Here is a 23294-nt window from a genome sequence, read left to right as displayed (position 1 = left end):
TTTGATTAAAAAGATGATTCTGCATTTAATTTCCTTATTTTTAATTCCAAAATAACACTTATTTAGTTTTTACATCTTATCTTTTTGAAGGGAAAAACAAATTTACACTCTCATGCTCATCTGAATTTTTTTTCACAAAAATATCTGTCAGGCTTCCCATTAGATCATGTTCTGCACTCACTTGTCTCTTTCACCCTAAGCCTTGTTATTCAATTGTGCACTTATCAGTCCCTTTAGCCTCTTTCAAATATTCTTAACCATCCGTTTATCTCATGGCATGGCAGTGCATATGCATTTTTGTCTTGCACATTCCAGAAGCTATTTACCATTGGTTGGACTCCCTTTTATGTTCCAAATTTGCTCCTGTAGTGGGACTGGTCTTGCCATTCTTAATAAAATTAACCCTTTTCCTTCTCCCCATGTTAAAAATAAAAACTGCTAGTTTTATGTGAGTATCTGCATGCTCTTTTCCTTTTAATGAATGTATTGCTGCTACTTTGCTTTCTGTGCAAAGCAGGGGAACGGGATGGGTCCTTGGTGAAGCCAATAATATCATTCTGTGTTTGCAGTTCTTTGGTTACCTAGCTCCTAAGCTTGAGGTTGTGAATATGAAGACAGATTTTTTGAATAGAAATGTTAATGAAGGATTTAGCGGTGGTGAAAAGAAGCGAAATGAGATATTACAGCTTGCGGTATGGATTTCATTTTTATATTTTTTTTACACCATTTAAGATCAGTATTTTTAGTGCCCTGTTGACACTGGAATATTGTTTTTTTGTTGGACTTAGTATGTTGCTGGTATATGCATAATTACATGTCTTGAAGGCATGGTCTTAAATTTCCATGAAATTGTTGAAATTTCCGTCGAAACTTCTGGTTTCCGTGACCCTCGAAATTGAAATGGCAGTTGATTTCGGTCTTGCATAATTTCCGTCAAAATCTCAACGAATTTATCGAAATCTCGAAATTTTAGCAAAACTTCTTGAAATTTGAACTATGCAATGAAGTTTCCTCAAAATACAAATGAGAGATTTAAGAGTGAAGTGAAATTTCTTTCTTAAATTATTTTATTTATTTATTTTAGGATTGTTGTGTTACTTTTAATAGATTTTTTAAGGAATGTTTTGTGTTACTTCTAGAATATTAGGATACTGAACTCCACAAATTGAATTTACACTATTCATTCTTCTATGTATAGTATAGAAACTTGCAGCTATTAGGAATTTTTTGTCTAACTTTCAGAAGGTAAAGTTATTTTTGTCCACAATGATTTACACTATTCATACGTATATGTATAGTATAGATTTGTTGAAATTTTGATGGAAATTTTGCAAAATGGAAATTAATTACCATTTCAATTGCAAAAGTGGAAGTGAATTTTTTTTTTTTTTTTAAATCAGCAAAAGAAAGGTTTCATTAATAGGGGACTAAGGAGGTGCCACTCATGTACAAACAAAAAAAGAGAGAGAACAATATAAATGGATCAACAGTGTCACAGTGTGTATCCAAGAGCTCAAAAATTAAATGTGTGTATCCATAATGTATTGCTGATTAGCATTTCTCTACTCCATGAATCCTGAAAATAGTGAAAAATTTTGAACATTTATGGGAATTTAAGACCATAATAAAAAGATTTTGTTAGAAGATATTTAAACGCTCATTCTTTAATTGGGGATATGGGTTTTGTCTTCTTTGGCCAACCCCACCTAGTGGGACTTTAAGGTTTGGTTTGTTGTTGTTGTTGTTGTTGTTGGTTGTTTTCCTGAGAAGCTGAAAAATGGAGCGGGAGTCTTCTCGCAGACGCTTGTGCAATGTTTTCTCACACATATCTTATTGGTGTTTTGGGATATTTTGGAATGGAGGAAGGAGATGATCATTGAGCTGTTCCCATTACACTAAGTAGGTTTTTTGGCGCGCATACTTGATTTCTTCCTCGGGAAAATTTTGATATTTGTTTCAGTTTGAATTGATTCTGAGGTTTCAAACCGCCTGATGATTGCAAAGTTTGTTTTTGGTGACATATGCATATTTTTGCCACTCCACTGTTAGAACTGATAAAGACAATCTACTAAAAAGGAAAAACGTGCCACTGCTTGTGGAAGTCTTTAAAGAATCTTGTGCATGCTGTCATGTTATGTATCTTTGTTTAAACTTTCTTGCTGCTGCTTCTGTTCATTGCAGGTTCTAGGGGCAGAGTTGGCATTGTTAGATGAAATTGATTCTGGGTTGGATGTTGATGCCCTTCAAGATGTAGCAAAAGCAGTTATTGGGCTATTGACTCCAACAAATTCTGTTCTATTAATTACTCATTATCTTCGACTTTTGGAATTTATAAAGCCCACATATATTCATATCATGGTAAGTTGAATTGAAAAGAAGAAATATATTACAAATTTACAATTGCATGTGTTCATATCTTCTGTGGATAGAAATCATTTTGTTCCATTTGGCATGGCTTTAGGAATGTTTATTAGTTTTGTGCAATTAAGATTTTTTTTTTTTCTAGAATATGAAATCATATGATTTTGCATTTACTATCCTTGTATCTATGGCTTTTAATAGTGGTAGGTTGCGATTCTTGGGAATGGATTTTAGCTAGTGCCTCTAATTGCTGTGAAACCATTCCATTTCCATTGGTGGGATGAAGACTTCTAAATTTCCCCTATTCTTTTCTTGTCAAAGAAAGGATGAATGGTATTGAATTAGTTTTTTTTTTTTCAATTCATCTAAGTAATATTTTATGAGTGAACCCCCTTAGAGCATGTCATTTGTCAATTCTCAAGACCCCCCCCCCCCCTCACCCAAGCATGCCCCCAAGACATTTTGTCTTGAAATCATGTCCATGGTCATTCCCTTGAAATGTAGTAATTTGTGTTGTCATAAACCTGAAATCTCGCCGCCGCCCCCCCACCCCACCCCACCCCACCCCTCAAAAAAAAAAAAAAACCCTATATGCTCATGCATAAAAAAAAGATTGAGGAAGCATTTTGAAAGCATGTGAGTTATTTAGGGTCTGTTTGTTATCGTTGTTGTTTATAGTTTTCTGTTTCTATTTCTCCATAGTGAAAAAATAGATTATAAAAACTTTTTTGTTTCTATTGTTAGTTTTTTGTTTTTGTTGCTAGTTTTCAGTTGTTTGCCAAAAAATTGAAAATTAGATTTTATGGTTTTAAATTGTTTTGACAACCTATTGCCATAAATTTTAATATCCAGAAATAATTTTTTTGGATTAAATTATTCATTTTATACACTTTTGAATTAAAATCAAAATTAAATGATCATATAAATTTAAATATAATTAACAGTAAAATATACATAAATTTTAAAAAATAATAATAAAACCAATTACACAATACTTTGACTATTTTTTAATTGTCATGTCTAATAAAATTTTTATTGTAAAGTAAATTTTGAAAGTAGGACAATTAAGTAAAATAATTATAATAAATAATATTTTTATTATAGTAATTTTTAAATGTGTATTATTTGTAATTTTATTATTTTAATCATATTTTTATAATATTTTGATTTAAAGATGAAAATGAGCATTTTTTTAATTAAGTTTTTAATTTGTATTAGTTTTATAACTGTTAACCAAACAGGTTGTTGGTTTCTAGTTTTTAGCTTCTGTTTTTGGTTTTTGGTTTTCGTTTTTGATTTTCATTCCTCTAATTTTTGACAGTGGTACCAAACAGCCACTTAATTTTCTTGCTTCATTGTCATGCTGATGTATTTTATTCATATTTCATGGTCTTTAGGAGGATGGAAGGATTATAAAGACAGGAGACATATCCATAGCTAAAGCTCTTGAGAAGGAAGGTTATAAAGCAATTTCTACTGCATAATTATGGGATGGAAGGTATTGATTCTCTTTCTCTCTCAGCATGCACACACATCTACATGAGGCACACCTTGTAAGGTTCATATGTTTTTTTTTTGAGTGAAAAAATTACCTTTCTATTCATAACCACTAATTCTATTCTTGCAAATTGCATGATTTCTTGTACCATCATATATCACTTAGAATTTTTATAATAATATTATATTATTCATTTATGATATGTATTAATGTAGTAGTGAATCCCAAACTACAATAAATTTATGATGGTCGGAATAAGCACTTCAGACACAATTGCTTGTTGCATGCATTAAAATTTGAAGATTCCCATACATATCAAGGTCTTAAATTTCGATTTCAACTAAAATTTCAAAGCTCCAAAAATACCGAAATTTTGATGGAAATTTTGATTTCAATTTCAAATTGGAAAAACAATGGAAATTATTAGTAAAACATGGAATTCTTTTATGAAACATTAAAAATGGTTAATAAACATAAAAATGTAAGTTTTAGGACTAATAGATTATAAATTAAATACATCTATATTGTGTATGAGGTGCAATAATGGTCACATAATATGCATATTAAACATATTTGTAATATTATATATGCATTAAGCATATTCGGTTAGTATAAGTGAAATTTATAAATCAGTTAAATATTATTTATTATGCAAATAAAGATAATTTAGACATGATTGATTAAATAAGATGTTGTAAGTTTAATTTTTTTATGTAATTTCAAAAGCCCTAGTAATAATATTTTAATTCTATAAAAATAAAATAAAATTAAGAGAAAAATTTTACTTTGGGTTTAAATTCACATTTGAATTCCAAAGTATGTAGTTAAAAATTTCAACAAGTTTGGCTAAAATTTCAAGATTTTGATATCAGATGATTCTTTTAAATTTTGATGGAAATTAAGACTGCAATCTGCTGCAATTTTGATTTTGAGGGTGATTGAATGCTTTACTTTTATGGAAATTTCAAATTTTTCGTGAAAATTTAAGACAATGTTTGTATGATGTTCTTCCCCCATGTTTGAGTAGGCATGCCTCATTCAGGCTATTATTTGATGCTCCTAGTGCAACTCATAATGGTTCCTTTTGAACTTATCATGCGATGTTCACATCACGTGGCTCGACTTGCAAGTGGCAGTCTAGGAGTCTTTGTATCTTTTCTTTTATTTTGATTTCTTTTTTGGAATGGAAAATGGTGATCTTCAAGAAAGTGACTTCTTCAAGAAGGGTCCAATTAGTAGTTTTGGATGACGAAAGTCACAACAAAGATGAAGCAACAAAATTCATTATCTGCCAGCCCATCATTGGCTATTTTTCAGTTACTTAGGTCCTGCTATTCTTTAGGAGTGGTGGAGATAATGTTAGAGGAACTGTTTTGCTGTCCTCCCATCATTGAGAAGCTCTTCATTCCAAACCTCTAACTAAACTTTTCATCGGATGAATCCAAGGAAGCAAGTTAGGGTACAGGCTTTTGCTTTGGAGGAAAATTCTCTTTTTTGGGAGTGGTTGATGTTGGGTGGCAGAGAGGATATTCTTAACAAAGTCCACCTTTTAGATTCTGTTTATGGTTCTTTTTAGTTTGGGAATTTTTCTGGTTATGTAGCCTTAGGCAACTTTCTTCTTGTGACACTGATTATTACTTTAAATTAGAGACATCATTTATTAGCGTGCCCTTAATAAAGAACCTAGAGTGGTGATTATACTCAAAAAAGGGTTAAAGGATGGAATCAGAAAGCATATTATTTTGCAAATTCGAAAAAGTCCTACCACTCTATTTGAAGCTTACCACATGGCTTTGGAAACTGAGAGATTTCTCTAGCTACCCACCTGTAATTCCACTTCCAATTTTAAAGAGTTTCATCAGTCTAGATCAATTTCTCCATTGTCACGAGGTAGTCCTAGACCCTCCCAAGATGTTCAAGAGAAAACTGAAATTGTTGAGGATAAACAATCAAATATCATAAGCCCATGCAAATTATCGCCTAACTGAATATCATGACTACATAAATGATTTGCATATTATTAGTGCATAATTTGATTATTCTCTGAACATGAGTCGTGAATCTTCTCAAAATAAGGCCTTAGACTTGTCTTTAGTGACCCTAATATTGGTGCCTCTGGGCCAGAGAATCTTGGTTGTTGAGTCTTGCAATGAACTTCAAGAGGAGTTGCCAACTACTAGGAAAGATACGTTATCGATGACCTTGCTCTTCAACTTCAAATTTCCATTTCTAACCCAAATAATGAGGAACAATTGGGTGCTCCAGTATTTGTTGGAAATTCTTTAATTCATGGATTCAGTTGTTGAAGATCCCCTTAAAATTATTTCTCTTCCATCTAGCAAACTTGTGTCTCCATCCCTCACATCTTCTCCCTCCACATCTTCCTTGCCAAGTCTAGTGAAACATTGTCCATCGTCCTAGATTATGGACCGAATACTTATTTGCTTGAGCTGCCAATATATATGGATATTAAATTGATTTCTTGTTTGGAGGATTAACATTTATTTGAAGACATTGCAGCCTTCTATGCTACTTGCAGTTGAAAGATCTTCTAGATACTCTCCAATGGTGATTGACGATGCAATGCAGATCGTGCCTCCTCTTCTTTTGTGTACGTGTTCAACCTTGTTTTTACTTATGGAGTTAAAGCTACTACACCATTTCAGAACTTGAGGATTTTGATGGGGAATCAAACTACCAATGGAGAGCTATAGATGTTATATTGTAGCCAAGATTTTTATTTTGGTTTGTAAAGATTTCTGATTATTTTAGAACTTTGTTAATTTAGGTTTATTTGTTAATTTTAAGTACTTTAAGGTTATTTTGTAATTTCTTTTTTTTTTTTTGGGGGGGGGGGGTATGTTAATTGGTATTTTAGTTAGTAGTGGGCATTAATATTGGGCTTGTAAGTTATTTGGACAGTTGCGTATTTGAATCTGTCGTACAAATACTGGTGTTTTTATTTGGGAGGCATCCCTTGATGCCTTTTTCCTCTTCCCTTCTCTTCTCTTTTCTGTTTCACCTAGTCTCTCTTGTCCTACTCTCTTCCTGTCCTCTCTCAATTCTCTTCCCCTGTTCTGCTTCCTGATCTGAACTCTCTTCTCTATTCTGATCCTCTGTTCTGTCCCTGTCCTCCCTCTCTTTTGTTCTCCTTTCTTCCTTCTTCTTCTCTCTTTTTCTGTAATTCTATTGTTGTCATCATTGGGTCTAGCGGGGAAAATTTTATCAGTACTTTATTTATTTTATGTTTTATTTTTTGATTATATTTAATAATTTTAAAACTTAGTTTATAGTTATACGAATAACTTGGTGGTCTAGGACTCTAAATGTTTTAGATTTTTATTACTTAGCAGATAAAATAATAGAAGTTGTTTAATTTATTGTATTATTTGTATGTCTTATGTGCTTAATAACTTAACTGAGTGTATAATATTTTTTTTATTTAATACTTGATCACACATAAGATTATTGAAAAAGTGAAAAAATATATATAATTTTTCTGTCTGTAGCGGTATAAAGCAAGTGAAAATTTATTGTGAACTAAACAATGTCAGTAAGATTGTGTGTGCTTGAAAAATATTCATGGTTGTTACACCCATTTCCTCTTATGTAACATCCGCTACTCTTGCTTCCCAATACACCTGTTCCCATGATGCTATACTACCTGTTACCACTATTTAAAATGAATGATGAAATAGATAAAACAGATTAAACAATGCAAATGCTGGGGCATCTGAAAGGAACAATCCAGAAAGTGGAGCTGGGCCTCAACCAAGTAGCCACAAGGAAATGAAAGTAAGACTCTAAAACCCACTAAAAAAGCCCAACAAAAAGAGCCACGCACAGTAGCATCCAACCATAAGGATATAAATTAGCCTGCTTCTGAAAATAGTAATGAGCCCAATACCTCTTCACGGGATTTCAACAGTCTGTAGCTGAAGAGGAAGTTCAATTGTTCAAAATGTAGCTGTCAAAAAGAGAGAAATTATTCGCTTCTTTGGCTAGTAACACTCAACTGGAAGTTGAAGTTTTCCTGGGAGCAAAAACAATTGAAGAGGAAAATGGGTGCAAAGGAGAGACGAGAAACAGAGATTCGAGAATTATCAGAAAGATCACAATAAAACATCTAAGAGTTCAAGAAGTTAAAGGTGTTAACAGGGACACCGTATAATGTTATTAAATTCTTTACTGAAATGGCTGAGGTGATGGGCCTTATCATGCTCCACTGGGAGCCATGATAATTCTAGTCTGGAAGGCTGGAGCTGTCAAGGGTTGGGCCATACCTTGACAGTTTGGCAGGTTAAGGCCTTGATTTGGGACAATGAACCACTGAACCAGACATGCTCTTTCTAAAACGAAAATGTGCTGGAGAGAAACGGAACAGGCTGCTAAGAGATAAGGAGATCAAAGTGGGATCTGTGGTGGATTCCAACCATTCTGGAGGGGGTTTATGCCTTGGCTGGAGACTTGTCCTTCAGGTAGATTTATTAATGAAGCAAAGGAATTTAATAGCAGCTCTAGTAATTCAAGGTAGGGAACCGTGGCTGCTAATCTTTGTGTATGGTCCTCCTTCAAAGATCAGGCAGGATTCTTGGAAAATCTAATAACTGTAGTTGATCATTGCCCTAGGTGTATTTTATGTTTTGGCGATTTTTAACTTCATTTTGTCACATTTGGGGAAGGGGGAGAAATGCTGGCACCATTCTTCTTCCAAGAAAAAGCTGCATTTCATTTATGGAGGACCGAGGCATGATTGACCTTGGGTTCAGTAGAAATCCATTTACTTGGCAAAAAAAAAAAGAAGAGGCATGGCGAACATCAAAGAAAGACTAGATAGGGGCGTTACAAATATTGCATGGAGAAGTTACTTTCCAAGAGCCTTGGTAAAACATCTCCCAGAAACTGAGTCAGATCACTACCTGATTTTGCTGGACACTCAGGGGGATCAAATCAATTTTCCTGAACCCTTCAAATAGTAGATGTGGACCAGAGACAGTTCCAGTTATTTGGTCTTTAAAAGAGCTTGGGAAAGACCAGTTAATCAGATCAAATGCTTACATTCTCAACAGGAAAATTAAAAATACCAAAGTTGCTCTAAAAGCCTGGAATGAAGAGAAATTTGGGAACTTCTTTGCAAAGATCAAATTCCTGAAAGAGTGAATTGATGCCATTCAACAGCAAAACCCCTCTAAAGTAAACCTCTATAATTCTATGTGGAAGCTAATTTAATAGAGTTAAGGGAATCTTCTAAGAGAGGAGCTACTGTGGAGGCAAAAATCCAGAATCAAATAGCTTATGGATGGCGGTTCTAATTTTAAATTTTTCACCAATCTACTATCAAAAAGAGGAGGAGGAACTCCATTGTCTCCCTAATGGCTGAAGAAGGGTAGTGGGCTGGTGAAAGAGAAAAGACCAGAGATGAATTCATCAGGTATTTCTCCAAAGGTTTTGCAAGCTCAAATCCCAACATCCATGAAAATCTTGAACATCTTATTGTTCCCTGTATCAATCAATAAGAGAATTCAATGTTATAAACTTATATGCCATTCCCCAGGTGGAAGAAATATGGGATGCACTGGTATCAATGCACCCAATAAAAGCACCTGAAGCCTGATCAAATGCCAACTATCTTCTTTATAACTTATTGGGAAGTTGTGGGAAAAGATGTGATAAATGTGGTTCAAAGCTTTTTCAGGCATGGCTGGATTCTAAAGGAGATGAATTACACCAACTTAGTTCTCATTCCTAAAAACCAAAGGGCAAATTTGGTTACTAACTTTAGACTGATTAGCCATTGTAATGTTGCCTACAAAATCATCTCCAAAATCCTTGCTGCTTGGTAGAAAGGCTTCCTAAAGAATTTGGTTTCCCTGACTCAAGCAGCTTTCATAAAAGGGAAGGCCGTATCTGATAGCTTAATTTTAGTTCGAGAAAATCTGCGCACATTTAAGAAGATGAAAAGAAAAGGTGCCTTCATTGGACTTAAAATTGACTTGAGCAAGGCTCATGATAGAATGGAAGAGCCTCATACACAAGGCCCTCTAAGGTTTTCGGTTCAGCTAGCGGTTTGTGAATTTAATCAAGGAGTGTATTAGCTCGACATCTTACTCATTTCTGATTATTGGAGGACCTCAGGGCTATTTTAGGCTGCAAAGTGGATTGAGACAAGGAGACACCTTATCAGCTTTCCTCTTCATTTTGGGGCTGAAAAACTCTCTCATTTGTTATTTAGAAAAGAAGAATGGAGAGCTATGCAGGGTATTAAAGTTGCTGGACAATGCCCTCTGACGCCTCTTACGCTGATGCTCTTTAGAGATGTATGAGGACTGGTCAGGTCAGACAATTAACAAGGATAAATCAGGTATAATATTTAGCTCCAACAATAATAGAATTTTGGCATCAAATTTAAAATCTAAATTGGGGCTAAATTTTTTGGATACTAAGGCTGAGTATCTGGGATTACCTCTGATTTTGGGATACCCAAAAATAATCAAATTTTAGCAGTATATTTTAGAAGTTAACTGAAAAGTTGAATGGCTGGAGAATGAAAGTGCTCTCCTTTGCAGGTAGGATCTCTCACTTGAAATATGTGGTATTTGCTTTCCCTGCTTATTCAATGACAGTCTCTGTTATTAGGATAGACAACAAACTTACAATAAATTGTTCTACATTTATTTAGGAAACAAATCTGTCAAACCTACCATAAATTGTTGTATAGTTATTTAGGATACAGATCTGTAAATATCTTTCCTGAATTAGGGGTCAATGCTTAATGTTAGGAGATGCTGTAATTAGGATGCTTAATGTTAGGAGATGCTGTAATTAGGAGATATTGTAATTAAGGGATATATTTTAATTAGGGGAAATGACTTCTATATGAGAAAAGGACCACTCGATTGAGGGTCAATGAGCAAATCTGACATGGTATTAGAGCCACTCTCTGATCAACCTTGTCTTTGGTCCAATTTTCGTGGTTCTAGGCTCTGGTTTGCTGGTTTCTTGGGTGCGGGTTCTGGTTTGCTGTTTTTTGTTGAATTTTGAGAGATTCTAGTTATGGCTAACAACTCCAACTCAGAAGTCTTTCAAACTCGGTTTACAAGGAAGAATTATGCTGCCTGGGAGTTTCAGTTTCAACTTTTTGTCATGGGAAAGGAGTTGTGGGGTCATGTTGATGGGAGTGATCCAGCACCTACTGATGCTACAAAGTTGGTTCAATGGGAGGGGAAAGATGCTCGCGTGATGACTTGGATTCTTGGGTCTGTTGATCCACTGCTTATACTCAATTTAAGGCCTTACAAGACGGCTAAATCGATGTGGGAGTACTTGGAAAAGGTCTAACATCAAGATCATTCCACCCGGTGATTTCAGATGGAAACTGATCTAGCTGCCTATTCCCAAGGTACACTCTGTTCAGGAATATTTATGCAGTTTTCATAATCTTTGGGCTGAGTTTTCCGACATTGTGTATGCCAACGTGTCGGCCGAGTCTCTCTATGCTGCTCCAGCAGTCCATGAAGCTAGCAAAAGAGACCAGTTTTTAATGAAGCTAAGGCCAGAATTTGAGTCTATTCGCTCCAGCCTGATGCACAGGGATCCTTCACCATCTCTTGACATGTGTTTGGAGCACTTCTTTGAGAGGAACAACGTCTTCTTACTCAATCTTTGTTTCCGCAAGAGAATGCTGTTGCATACGCTGCTCAAGGCAAGGGGAGGGGTTGAGACATGCGTACAGTTCAGTGCTACTGTTGCAAAGATTATGGGCATATTGCTGCCCATTGTGCTAAAAAGTTCTGCAGCTACTGTAAACAGAAGGGGCACATAACCGACCCGTGAATGCTTATCATGCTACTGCTACTGGCCACACTTCGGATGGGGTAACCAACACTCAAAATCTTGCTCCAGTGTCACCTTCCACTGCTGCTACACCTGCCCTTGCACCAGAAATGGTGCAGAAAATAATTGTATTGGCATTTTCAGCTTTAGGGCTGCCAGTTAAGGGTACTATACCCTCTCAATATTGGCTTGTTGATTCTGCTGCATCCAATCACATGACCAGTTCTCCTGATATGCTTAGCAATGTTCATAAGTACACTGGTTCTTCTAATGTTCAAGTTGCTAATGGCCATCTTTTACCGATTACTGGGGTTGGTGATATTGCACCATCACTTACTAATATTTTTGTATCACCTGGGCTTTCTACGAGTCTTATCTCGGTTGGACAATTAGTGGATGATAATTATAATGTTCAGTTTTCTCGTGATGGTTGTCATGTGCAGGATCCGGTGTCGGGGAGGACAATAGCGGAGGGGCCTAAAGTTGGGAGACTGTTTCCATTATATTTTTCCATTCCTAGTATCATTTCTTTGGCTTGTACTACTGTTTCCAATAATTGTGAAGTATGGCACAAACGTTTATGCCATCCAAACAATGTTGTTTTATCTCATTTGCTGAATTCTGGTTCGTTGGGAAAAAAAGATTCTTCTTTGCCTCATGCTTTGTCTTTTGATTGTTCTACGTGTAGATCGGAAAAAGTAAGATTCTTCCCTTCCCTTCTTCTGGGAGTTGGGCAAAGAATTGCTTTGACCTAGTTCATAGTGATTTATGGGGCATTACTCCTGTCATTCTCATGCTCATTATAAATATTTTGTGACATTCATAGATGACTATAGTTGGTATACTTGGGTATATTTGCGCTATAAGTCTGAAGTTTTTGCTGTTTTCAAATCGTTTCTAGCATATGTTGAGAATCAATTTACCACTAGCATTAAGACTTTACAATCTGATTCTGGTGGAGAATAAATGTCTCATGAATTTCTTGAGTTTCTTTGTCGCAAAGGAATTATTTCTCACTGCTCGTGTCCTTATACGGCTCAACAAAATGGCATGGCTGAGAGCAAAAATCGACATTTGTTAGATGTTGCTAGGACCTTGTTACTTGCATCTTTTGTTCCTCCTAAATTTTGGGTTGAAGTTTTACCTACAGCAGTATATTTGATTAATAAGTTGCCTTCTAAAGTGCTAAATTTTGACTCTCCATACTATCGTCTACATAAACAGCACCCTAGCTTTCTTAACTTACACACTTTTGGCTGTCTGTTTTGTGCATCTACCTCCGCATCAACGTCACAAACTCTCTGCGCAATTTGTGAAATGTGCCTTTATGGGATATAACTTATCTCAAAAAGGATTTGGGTGCTATGATGCTTCTTCCAATAAATTTCATATATCTCGTAATGTTGTTTTCTTTGAGCATCAATGTTTCTTTCCTAGTTCTCCTACATCATCTCCTGCAGTTTCTGTTCTTCCACACTTTGATGATATGCTTCAAGCCTGGTTTTGTGTATGAACGCTGTCGGCCAACTCTACCCCTTCCTGAGTCTGATCTGCCACCTAATCCTGATCCTGTTTTGCATCCTCCTCGACGATCTGGCCATGCTTCTCGTCCACCGGATAGGTATGGTTTCCCTCATACCTGCTTCATGGCTACCTTATCAACTGTGTCGATTCCTAATTCCTACTCACAAGCTGATAAACATAAGTATTGGAGAAAGGCTATGCAGGAAGAACTTCAAGCTCTTTAAGAAAATCGGACTTAGGACATAGTCCCTTGTCCTTCTCATATCAAGCTAATTGGGTGTAAGTGGGTTTTTTCTATGAAACTTTGGCCTGATGGGTCTGTGGACTGTTATAAGGCTCATTTGGTTGCCCTTGGTAACCACCAGGAGTATGGGGTTGACTATGAGAAGACCTTTGCTCCTATCGCTAAAATGACCACTGTGCGTATTATTATTGCCATTGCAGCCTTGTACTACTATTGCCATTGCAGCCTCTCAGGGATGGTCCCTTTGCCAGATGGATGTGAAGAAATCATTTCTTCACGGTGATTTACAGGAAGATGTTTACATGACACCTCCTCTTGGCCTTTGCTTATTGTCAACATCGAATGTGTGTAAGCTGAAGCGCTCTCTGTATGGTTTGAAACAAGCTCCCCAGGCCTGGTTTGACAAGTTTTGGGCTACCTTATTTCGGTTTTCTTTCATCCAAAGCCAGTATGATTCCTTGTTGTTTCTTCGTATGACTTCTGTTGGTGTCGTTCTTCTTTTGGTTTATGTCGACGACATTGTCATCACTGGGATTGATTCTGCTCTCATTGATCAGCTCAAGCAGCATCTTCATGATTCCTTCCATATGAAGGATCTTGGTCCTCTCCGGTATTTCCTCGGTTTGGAAGTTCAGTCTGATTCATCTGGGGTTTTCCTGCATTAGCATAAATACATGGAGGACTTGATTTCTTTGTCTAGTTTGCAGGACTCCTCTTCAGTGGATACCCCTTTGGAAGTGAATGTCAAGTATCGACGTGAGGAGGGGGATCTCCTTCCTAATCCCATGGTGTTTCGATGGTTAGTTTGTAGTCTCAATTATCTCACTATTACATGACTTGACATCTCCTTTGTTGTCTTGCAAGTCAGTCAATTTATGCAGTCTCCTCGTCACCCTCATCTTGCAGTGGTCCACCGAATTATTCGATATATCCGGGGTTCCTCTCATCGTGGCTTGTTCTTCTCTGCTGGTACTCCTCTTCGCCTTGTGGCTTTTAGCGATGCTGACTGGGCAAGATGTCCTGATACTCGCTGGTCTGTCACCGGGTGGTGTATGTTTCTTGGTGATTCCCTTCTCTTTTGGAAGAATAAGAAATAGGATCGTGTTTCCAAATCTTCGATCGAGTCAAAGTACCGTGCCATGTCGGCAGCCTGCTTGGAGATTGTGTGGCTCCGTGGCTTACTTGCTGAAATAGGTTTTCCTCAGTCTACTCCCACTCCTCTTCATACTGATAATATGAGTGCTATTCAGATCACTACAAATCCCATCTATCACAAGCATACCAAACATATCGAGGTGGACTGCCGTTCTATTCGGGAAGCTGTTGATCCTCGGGTTATCTCTCTTCCACATGTCTTAAGCGACCTTCAGATAGTGGACGTCTTCACCAAAGCTATGACACAACCACGTCATCAGTTTCTTGTCGGCAAATTGATGCTTCTTGATCGACTAACATCAATTTGAGGGGGAATGTTAGTAGGATAGACAACAAACTTACCATAAATTGTTCTACATTTATTTATGAAACAAATATGTCAAACCTACCATAAATTGTTGTATAGTTATTTAGGAAACAGATCTGTAAATATCTTTCCTGAATTAGGGGTCAATGCTTAATGTTAGTAGAAGCTGTAATTAGGATGCTTAATGTTAGGAGATGCTGTAATTAGGAGATATTGTAATTAAGGGATATATTGTAATTAGGGAAAATGACTTCTATATAAGAAAAGGACCACTCGATTGAGGGTCAACAAGCAAATCTGACAGTCTCAAGGTTCCTTAAAGAGGCGTGTGCTTATTCATTGACAGTCTCAAGGTTCCCTAAAGAGAGTGTGTTAAAAGGGGGATCTTATGGCTAAAAATTTTTGGTGGGAAAGTGCAAGTCAAGGGAGGAGTAGTATCAAGATGAAATGTTGGAATATGCTCTGCTCCCTTAGCAGGTTAGAGGTTTTGTTATGGGAAGAATGGAGGATAGTAATAATGTGTGCCTCTCTAAGACGAGGTGGAAAATGGCAGTGGGAGGGAACTCTAGATGGACATAAACTCTTAATCAGAAATACTGCAGAAGGACAGACTTTCTAAAAGTTGGAGGAGTACCCTTAGGTTCATACATTTAAAAAACAATTCTTGGAGGAAGATGTAATCAATAAAGGATTCTGCACAGCGGGAGATTGGGAAAGTATTAATATCTGGGCGGATCCTTAGGTTCCCTCGATTCCAGGGTTAAAACCTGGCCAAGACCTGATATAGGCCAATTTCTAGTTTATGTGAAATGTCTCATTGACAGAGAGGAAAGATGTTGGAACCAGGACATAATTGACAGTATTATTGATGAACAGGCAGCTAAAAGAATTAAAGAATCCCTCTTTCTCTTGAATCTGGAAAGGATTAACTTGTTTGGACTCCAAATAGAAGAAGAGCTTTTTCAATCAAACCTGTCTACTGGACCGATCAGGTCCGCAGATTCACAGGAACTTCTCAAAACTCTTTTCCATCAAAAAAGCTCTGGAGCCTTAAAATCCACGAACACTTGAAATGGCGCTTTGGAGAGTGACTTCTGAAGCTTTAACTATGAGGAATAATATCATGAATAGATTCGAAATTGATGATGTCAGTTGTCCCTTGTGTGGAGAATCTCAGGAAACAGCAATCATCTTTCAATGTTGGGTTGGTTTTAATTCTGGTTAATCAAGATGGACCAGATAAATATTGTGTCTGCCTCACAGAGGACGGAATGGGCCCTACAGCCGAGGTCCTTATTTTGAGCAGATCATCCATGCTGCCATCTTTTACCTCTCATTTCAGCTGTTATGAAAAAATTTGGTTAGCCAGAAACAAAGCATTGTTCTCTGAACGACCAGTTGATCTGAACAAGGTTTTATCAGAGCTACAGTCCCAATTTGATGAACTTGGCAGTTTAAACCTATCCCCTCCCACAAAACCAAATCTGTCAAACCAAAGTCTTAGACCCCTCTTCAAAGAGGATTAGTAAAAAATAATTTTTTTTAAAGAAAATAAAAGAAGGTATGTAAGATTGAGAGAGAGAAGTTACAAACTAAGGGGACTAGAAGTCCACTCAAAAAAAAAAAAAAAAAAAGCAAAAACAAAAAGAATAAAAAAAATAAAAAAAAATAAAAATACAAATAAAAGAAAAACAATAAACAAAAAGAACAATTAACCAAGGAAACCCCTTTTCAATCCCATCCCATTGTAATTTACCAAGCGCTTCAGAATATCTAGCTCCCTCTGACCTTTCTTCGCTTTGAACTTACCCGCCAACAAAGCACACTTCCACTTCTCTAGCATCACTCATTTTCAAATCCAATTTATCTAATATCTCTTGGGCTTCTAAATCCTTCCTAGAAATCATGTCCTCTGGTGTAGGTAAAATACCATCATTGCACTGCAATTTATTATTCAGCCCATTATTATCAAAAATATAAATCCCCTCCAATCCTTGTAACAGAGCTGGATGAACATATGATAGGTCCCTAAGATCATCACAGGATTCAGAAACATATCCATATTGTTCCCTAATCTCATCCTACGGCAAACCCCCATTTCACTCTTATGTCATCACTATCATTATCTGAAAAATCTTCCCATTTCTTAGAGGAGGATAGGCGGTCTTGGTCTCTTGATCCTTTGGGGGTTTATTGGTGTAAATCTTTTTGTGATTTTTTGAATAGGTCTAATTTATTTTTTCCTTTCTATTGTTCCATTTGGAAGGCCAAGTTCCCTTTAAGATTAAGGCTTTTATCTGGTTGGTTGCACTTTGATAGAATTAACTTGCTGCACATTAGGAGACCTTTCAAGACTATATCTCCAGACATATGTGTTCTCTGTTTTAATTGTTCAGAATCATCATCGCATTTGTTCATTCACTGTGACCATGTTTGGAATAAGTTATTTAGTATTTTAGGCGAATGTTGGGTGAGTTCTAAGACGGTGGAGGATTTTTTGGCAATGTCTTATGCTGGATTTGGCAGGAAAAAGAAAAGGCCGTGCTTTGGAAATGTGTGTGCATGTGTTTTTTTTGGGCAGTCTATTGGGGGTAGTGGATGGAGCGTAATGTGTGCATTTTTCTAGGGAAGAAGTCGTTTCAGTTGCTGGTTGGGAAAAGATACATTATTTGGCTTCTCTTTGGTTTGTGGAACAAGGGAATTTTAAGGGGTTGAGCTTTTCTGATATTCAATGCCATTGGCATTATGTGTTGGAGTGTTAGTTCGTGCTGGTTTTTTTCTCTTTTGGTCTTTAGTCCTTAAGTTGTTCCTTTGTGTTTTTTTATCTGGATTTTTCAGACTTTGTTAATGATATGTCTTATTCTCCTAGCTGTATATTCTTATTCTATTAATGAATTCTTTTTTTATTATTAAAAAAAATCATTTCCTTTGCTAACTTAATTACTTCCTATGTCCTTCATCTTAGCAAGTGCATCTTCCACTATACTAAATTCACCTGCAGAATATCTCCTTAAAATCTTCAGCCTAACTTCGGTTTTATCTCATTGGAATCCTCACTCTTTGCTTTGTATAATTTCCTCATCTGCACCCATCAAGGCAGCCTTCCGATGAGCGTACACCTTTGGACTCTTTCATTTTTCAGTGTTAAAACCTGAAACATCAGATTTTGTACCCAAACCAACTTCTTTTTTTCTATTACTCCTGGATATACCAGCCTCTAGCCCTTCTGCAAAACCAAAATTAACAGCCGATCTGGTGTTTTTGTTAATATCAACATTTTCTTCCCAGACTGTTTTAAAAACCGAGCTAAAGTCGTCCTGCTTACACACTAAATGTTTATCCACTCTAGGTTTGTCTTGTAAAAATGGAGCGAGGACTTGGACTTTGTTACCAACAGTCTGAATGCCCCTGTCCCCCTTTTCTGGCTTCTGTGAGTTTTGTCCAGGGGTCTAGTAAAAATGAACTTTGATGCAGCCTTCATGAAAAGTCCCTTTGGCGTTTGTTGCTGTTGTAGCCAGAAATGACTCAGGGCAGCTGATTGGAGCTTGGGAAAATTTTTACCCAGCTGTAGACTAAGCAATTGGTGAAGCTATAGCTGCCAGATTTTCCCTCAGCAAGGCAATTTAGGAAGGCTTTATTGAAGTAACGGTTGGCGAGATAACAAAGAATAGCAGTGCTATCAAGTGGAGTTATAGGCAGATCATCAAGGAATAATGAAATCCCTTTCAATGCTTCTCAAGCTGAAGTAGCGGTTGAAGGAGATGCAAAATAAATCATTGGCGAGATAAAATAGACTAGCGGTGCTGTCAGGTGGAGTTATAGGCAGATCATCAAGGAATAATGAAATCCCTTTCAATGCTTCTCAAGAGTTTTTGCTCTCACTCAAGGCAAACAACCTAGCGCACTCTGTTGCTGCCTGGGCAGTATCAAGGCACATCAACAAGAAATTAATGCTTCCCAATTCAAGACTTCCTCCTCAGATTCAGAAGGCCCCCTTTGCAGATCTCCCTGGGCTCTTGTTCTGAGTCCTTTTCTGTCTTTTGGTTTTGTTTTGTTGCAGCAGACTCAGCTTAGAAAAATAAAGAGGAGTTTGATGGAGCCAAGGAGCACCATGACTGGGTAACTTTTTAGATGTTTACATTGTAGCTATAGCTTTAAAAATTAAGATTTTTAGTTTAGTTTGGAAATTTTGGGTTATTTTAGAAATTTAGTTAATTTTATTTTATAGTAGGAGGAATATTGGAGAAAAGGTTAAACTTGATGGTCAAGAAATCAATAACACTAGTAGATTTCAATACCTTGGATCTATTATGCAAGTTGAAGGAGAAATTGAAAAAGATAGATACCATTAAAATTAAAAGAGAAGTTCTATAGGATGAGTGTAAAGCTATGCTATATGGATTAGAATATTGGGCAACTAGGAAACAACATATCCACAAAGTAAAAGTTGCGGAGATGAGAATGTTAAGGTGGATGAGTGGTATAACATTAAAAGATAAATTAAGGAATGAATATATTCACAATAAGTTAGACGTAGCTCCTGTAGAAGATAAGATAAGGGAGGGATAACTTAAATGGTTTGGACATTTGCAACATAGGCCAAATAGTGCACCAGTGAGGACAAGTGAGCTAGTTACTATGAGGGACAGTAGAAGGGGTAAGTATAAACCTAAAATAACTTGGAATGAGATAGTAAAGATTTAATGGCCCTAAATTTGTTGAAGGAAATTGCCAATGTTCGTGTAAACATGTATCCAACCCCACTTAGTGGGGCTTAAGGCTTGGTTTGTTGTTGTTGTTGTTGTAGTAGTAGTTTGTTTTGATTTATTTTTTTATATTTTAAGTATTTTGGGGTTTTTTAGTTATTTGTTTAGTTGTAATGCTGGCTGTGTAAGTACTCTCTTTGTGTATTGTATTACAAATGTATCATATTTTGAATTTGTTGAATGATTGGGTAAAATGGAAGACCTAACATCAATGATGGGTCTCCCCTTCTATTTAGAATGTATGTCAATCACATACCTATGACCATAATACTCTTACTAACTTGCACTTACTAACATCACTCTAGCACGTAGTAATAATACTAAACAGTTTTTTAAAAGACTCAATCGAGGCTCGCCTCAAGGCAAGGCATGCCTAAAATGCCTTGAGACTCAATATAAAATGCCAAATTCCAAAAAGGCTAATGCGTTACGTCTGAGGCTTAAGCATTTTACCAAAGGCTTGCCTTTTGCGCTTTTTTAGTTGAGGCTTACGCATTTTGGATTTGTGATTCTCAAGTTAGAATTGGGTAGAAACTTTTAACATCATGTTTATATAAAAGGGATGTCATAATATGAGTTGATTTCTAAAACTCTTGAACCTCAACCTTTCCAAAATAACTAAGAGTTGTATCTTAGATCATGAAAATAGTTTGAACTTTATAATAGTATAGCTATCTCATCATGATTTACACCTTTTAGGAGTATCAATACCATCACATGAATTGTAAATGCATGAAGTGATGTATTGAAAAATCCGTGGTTCCTAATGGAATGGGTAACAAAGCCACTTTGTCCCCTGTTGCTACTAAGTCCCCACCCCCAAAACTGGTGCTTCTTGTTGCACCAGGAGCCATTGCTCTAGGTGCTAAAGCATAGGTGTTTTGTATCCATTGAGCAAAGACGGGTTGTAATTGTATAACTCATGTACTCAAATTAGCAATTTTTGAATGCCCATAAGTAGTTTGCAAAGTATATATAATTTTTATTTTTCATACTATATTTGTGATTTCTTTATTTTTTATTTATTTTTATAGTACATATAATTTATTTACATATTTTTATCTTAAAAACAAATTCCCAAAAGGCTTATGCCACAACACCTCAAGGCTTATGCCTTGCCTCTAAATGATTAAAACACCTCGCCTTATGCCTTCGCCTTTTAAAACATTGATACTAAATGATCAAAATAACTATTAACACTCTCGCTCAAGCTAGAGTATATATATCATATGCTCGTTACAAATAAATTTCACACGAGCACCTCCAAGGCTTTAGTGAATAAATTAGCAAGTTGAGAATCAAACTTCACATAATTGGTAGTAGTGAGCTCCTGTACATGTGTCTCCTAAACAAAGTGGCAGTCAACTTCAATATGTTTTGTCTGCTTATGGAAGACTAGGTTGGAGGTAATATAAATAATAGCTCGATTATCACACATAAGCTCCATAGGTTGAGAATATGGAAAACCTAATTCTTACAACATGTTCTTCAACTAAACATGTTCCAAGAAACCAAATTACCACCAACAAAAATAAAGTACCAAGTTATGGATCTTTTGTTAGAAAGTGACTTGGACTAATCTACATTTGTATATCCTTGAATATGAGTGTGACCTCAATCCTGATATAAGAGACCTCTCCTTTGTGCACCTTTGAGATATCTCAAGATGTGAATTACTACATGCCAGTGACTTGTTCTTAAAGAATCAAGAAACTAACTTACAACACTTATTGCAAAAGATATGTCTGGTCTAGTGACTGTGAGTCTGTGAGATAATTCAACTTTCTAACAAGTCTCTAATATAGTCCTAGGTTAGGTAACAAATCACCCATATATGTTTGGCACTAACTTGCTGTTTGGATCCATGGGTGTATCAATAGGTTTAGATCCAAATAGCCTGATCTCATCCAAAAGATCAAGAGCATACTTTTTTTATGTGATAAGAAGATTGTTCATGTACGAGATCTCGACACTTCTATATGCAAGAAGTAATTCAACAGTCCCAAATCCTTGGTTTGAAAATTAATTTGTAGGAAAAGCTTTCGATCCTAGATGCCTTGATCATATCTCCAGTAATCACAGTATCTCATCCACATGCACAATAACCAAAATCCTACCAAATGGAGTATAAAGATAAAATAATGAGTGATCTATTGCACATCTCGTAGGCCAAACTCAAGGACTACAATACTGAATCGACCAAGTCATGCTCTGGGAGACTGTTTTAAATCATATAATGATTTTTTGAGCTGACACACTAAGCTTGACTCCCTATGAGAAACAAACCTAGGTAGTTGCTCCATTTAGATCTCCTAAAGATCATTGTGTAGGAAAACATTCTTCGCATCTAATTGATGCACAGGCCAATGAAAAGTAGTGGCTAATGAGATGAACAAATGTACTAAAGCAAGCTTGGCAACTAGAGAGAATGTGTTTGAATAATCCAAACCATACACTTGAGTATATCCCTTAGCAAAAAGGTGGGCCTCAATCGAGCCACAGAATCCCTTGAATTGATCTTCACAATATAAATCCAACGACCACAAACCACAAACTTATCAGGAGGAAAAGGTACCAACTCCCAAGTATCACCATCTTGTAGTGCATGCATCTTTACAATCATTGCATTCCTCCACCCAGAATGAGATGGGGCTTCAGAAACATACTTTGGAAGAGCAATTGAAAACAAGATACTAACAAAATAGTAATATAAGACTGTCCAAAAATCATAACAAACAAATTAGAGAATTGGATGTTGGGTACAAGTGCATTTACCTTTTTGAGCAACAATTGGAGGATCAATATCATGGGAAATAGGATCATTTGGCAAGGGAACTATTGGTGTAGAAGTGGAAACTAGATGAGGCTCTCCTCCTTTGAGTCACTGTTTGTATACCTGCAAATTATGATGATCCAAGCAAAGAGGAGGAGTCAAACTAGATGAAGATGTAGGAGGATTAGGCACAGGTATTAGGTTAGGATCTAGAAGGCAAGGTAGAGGAAGGGCGTACTCAAGATCAACAAAACTCAAGGAATCAAAGCAGTATGGTACAAAATAACAACAACAAACCAAACATTAAGTCTTATAGTTATATGGGACATTTTTTGCCAATTTACATGATCATGGACGATTTCCTCCGACAAATTCAAGGCTATTAAATCCTTACTATCTCATTCCAATTTCCAAGGTATCGAAATCTAGTAGTCTTGACCATCTAGTTTAATCTTTTCTCCAATATTCCTCCTATTATGGCTGAAATTACATTTCATATATTTTGTTTTATTTTTACTTATCCTAAAACCTTTAGATTCTAAAGCTTCTCTCCATAATTCTAACTTACATTCTACTCCACTTCTAGTTTCATCAATCAAGGCAATATCATTTGCAAACAACATACACCAGGGAACCTCATTTTGGATACTCCTAGAGATGAAGATCCATCTCTAGAGCAAAAAGATAAAGACTTAAATCAGGTTCTTGATATACACCTATTGTGATTGGAAATTCCCTAGCCTCTCTGCTTGCATATCCTTAATGACATCAGTATACCTATTACATATGCCTTTTTTTTTAAACCCACCATAGAACTTCCCTAGGTATCCTAT

The 23294-nt window shown here is 36.3% G+C and overlaps 1 protein-coding gene across 1 annotated transcript in view; it reads left to right on the top strand.

Annotated features, from left to right (window-relative positions):
- The window catches only part of LOC131166307 (ABC transporter I family member 6, chloroplastic), a 51716-nt gene that overhangs the window by 5245 nt on the left and 23177 nt on the right, over positions 1-23294 (top strand). The window contains exons 4-6 of the mRNA XM_058124742.1: positions 570-692; positions 2182-2358; positions 3759-3859. Of these exons, the coding sequence (XP_057980725.1) occupies positions 570-692; positions 2182-2358; positions 3759-3845 (387 nt within the window). The 3' untranslated portion in view covers positions 3846-3859. The remainder of the gene's footprint in view (positions 1-569; positions 693-2181; positions 2359-3758; positions 3860-23294) is intronic.

This window comes from Malania oleifera, chromosome 10, assembly GCF_029873635.1.
Source record: "Malania oleifera isolate guangnan ecotype guangnan chromosome 10, ASM2987363v1, whole genome shotgun sequence".
NCBI lineage: Eukaryota > Viridiplantae > Streptophyta > Magnoliopsida > Santalales > Ximeniaceae > Malania > Malania oleifera.
This window is presented reverse-complemented; position numbering and strand designations above follow the sequence as displayed.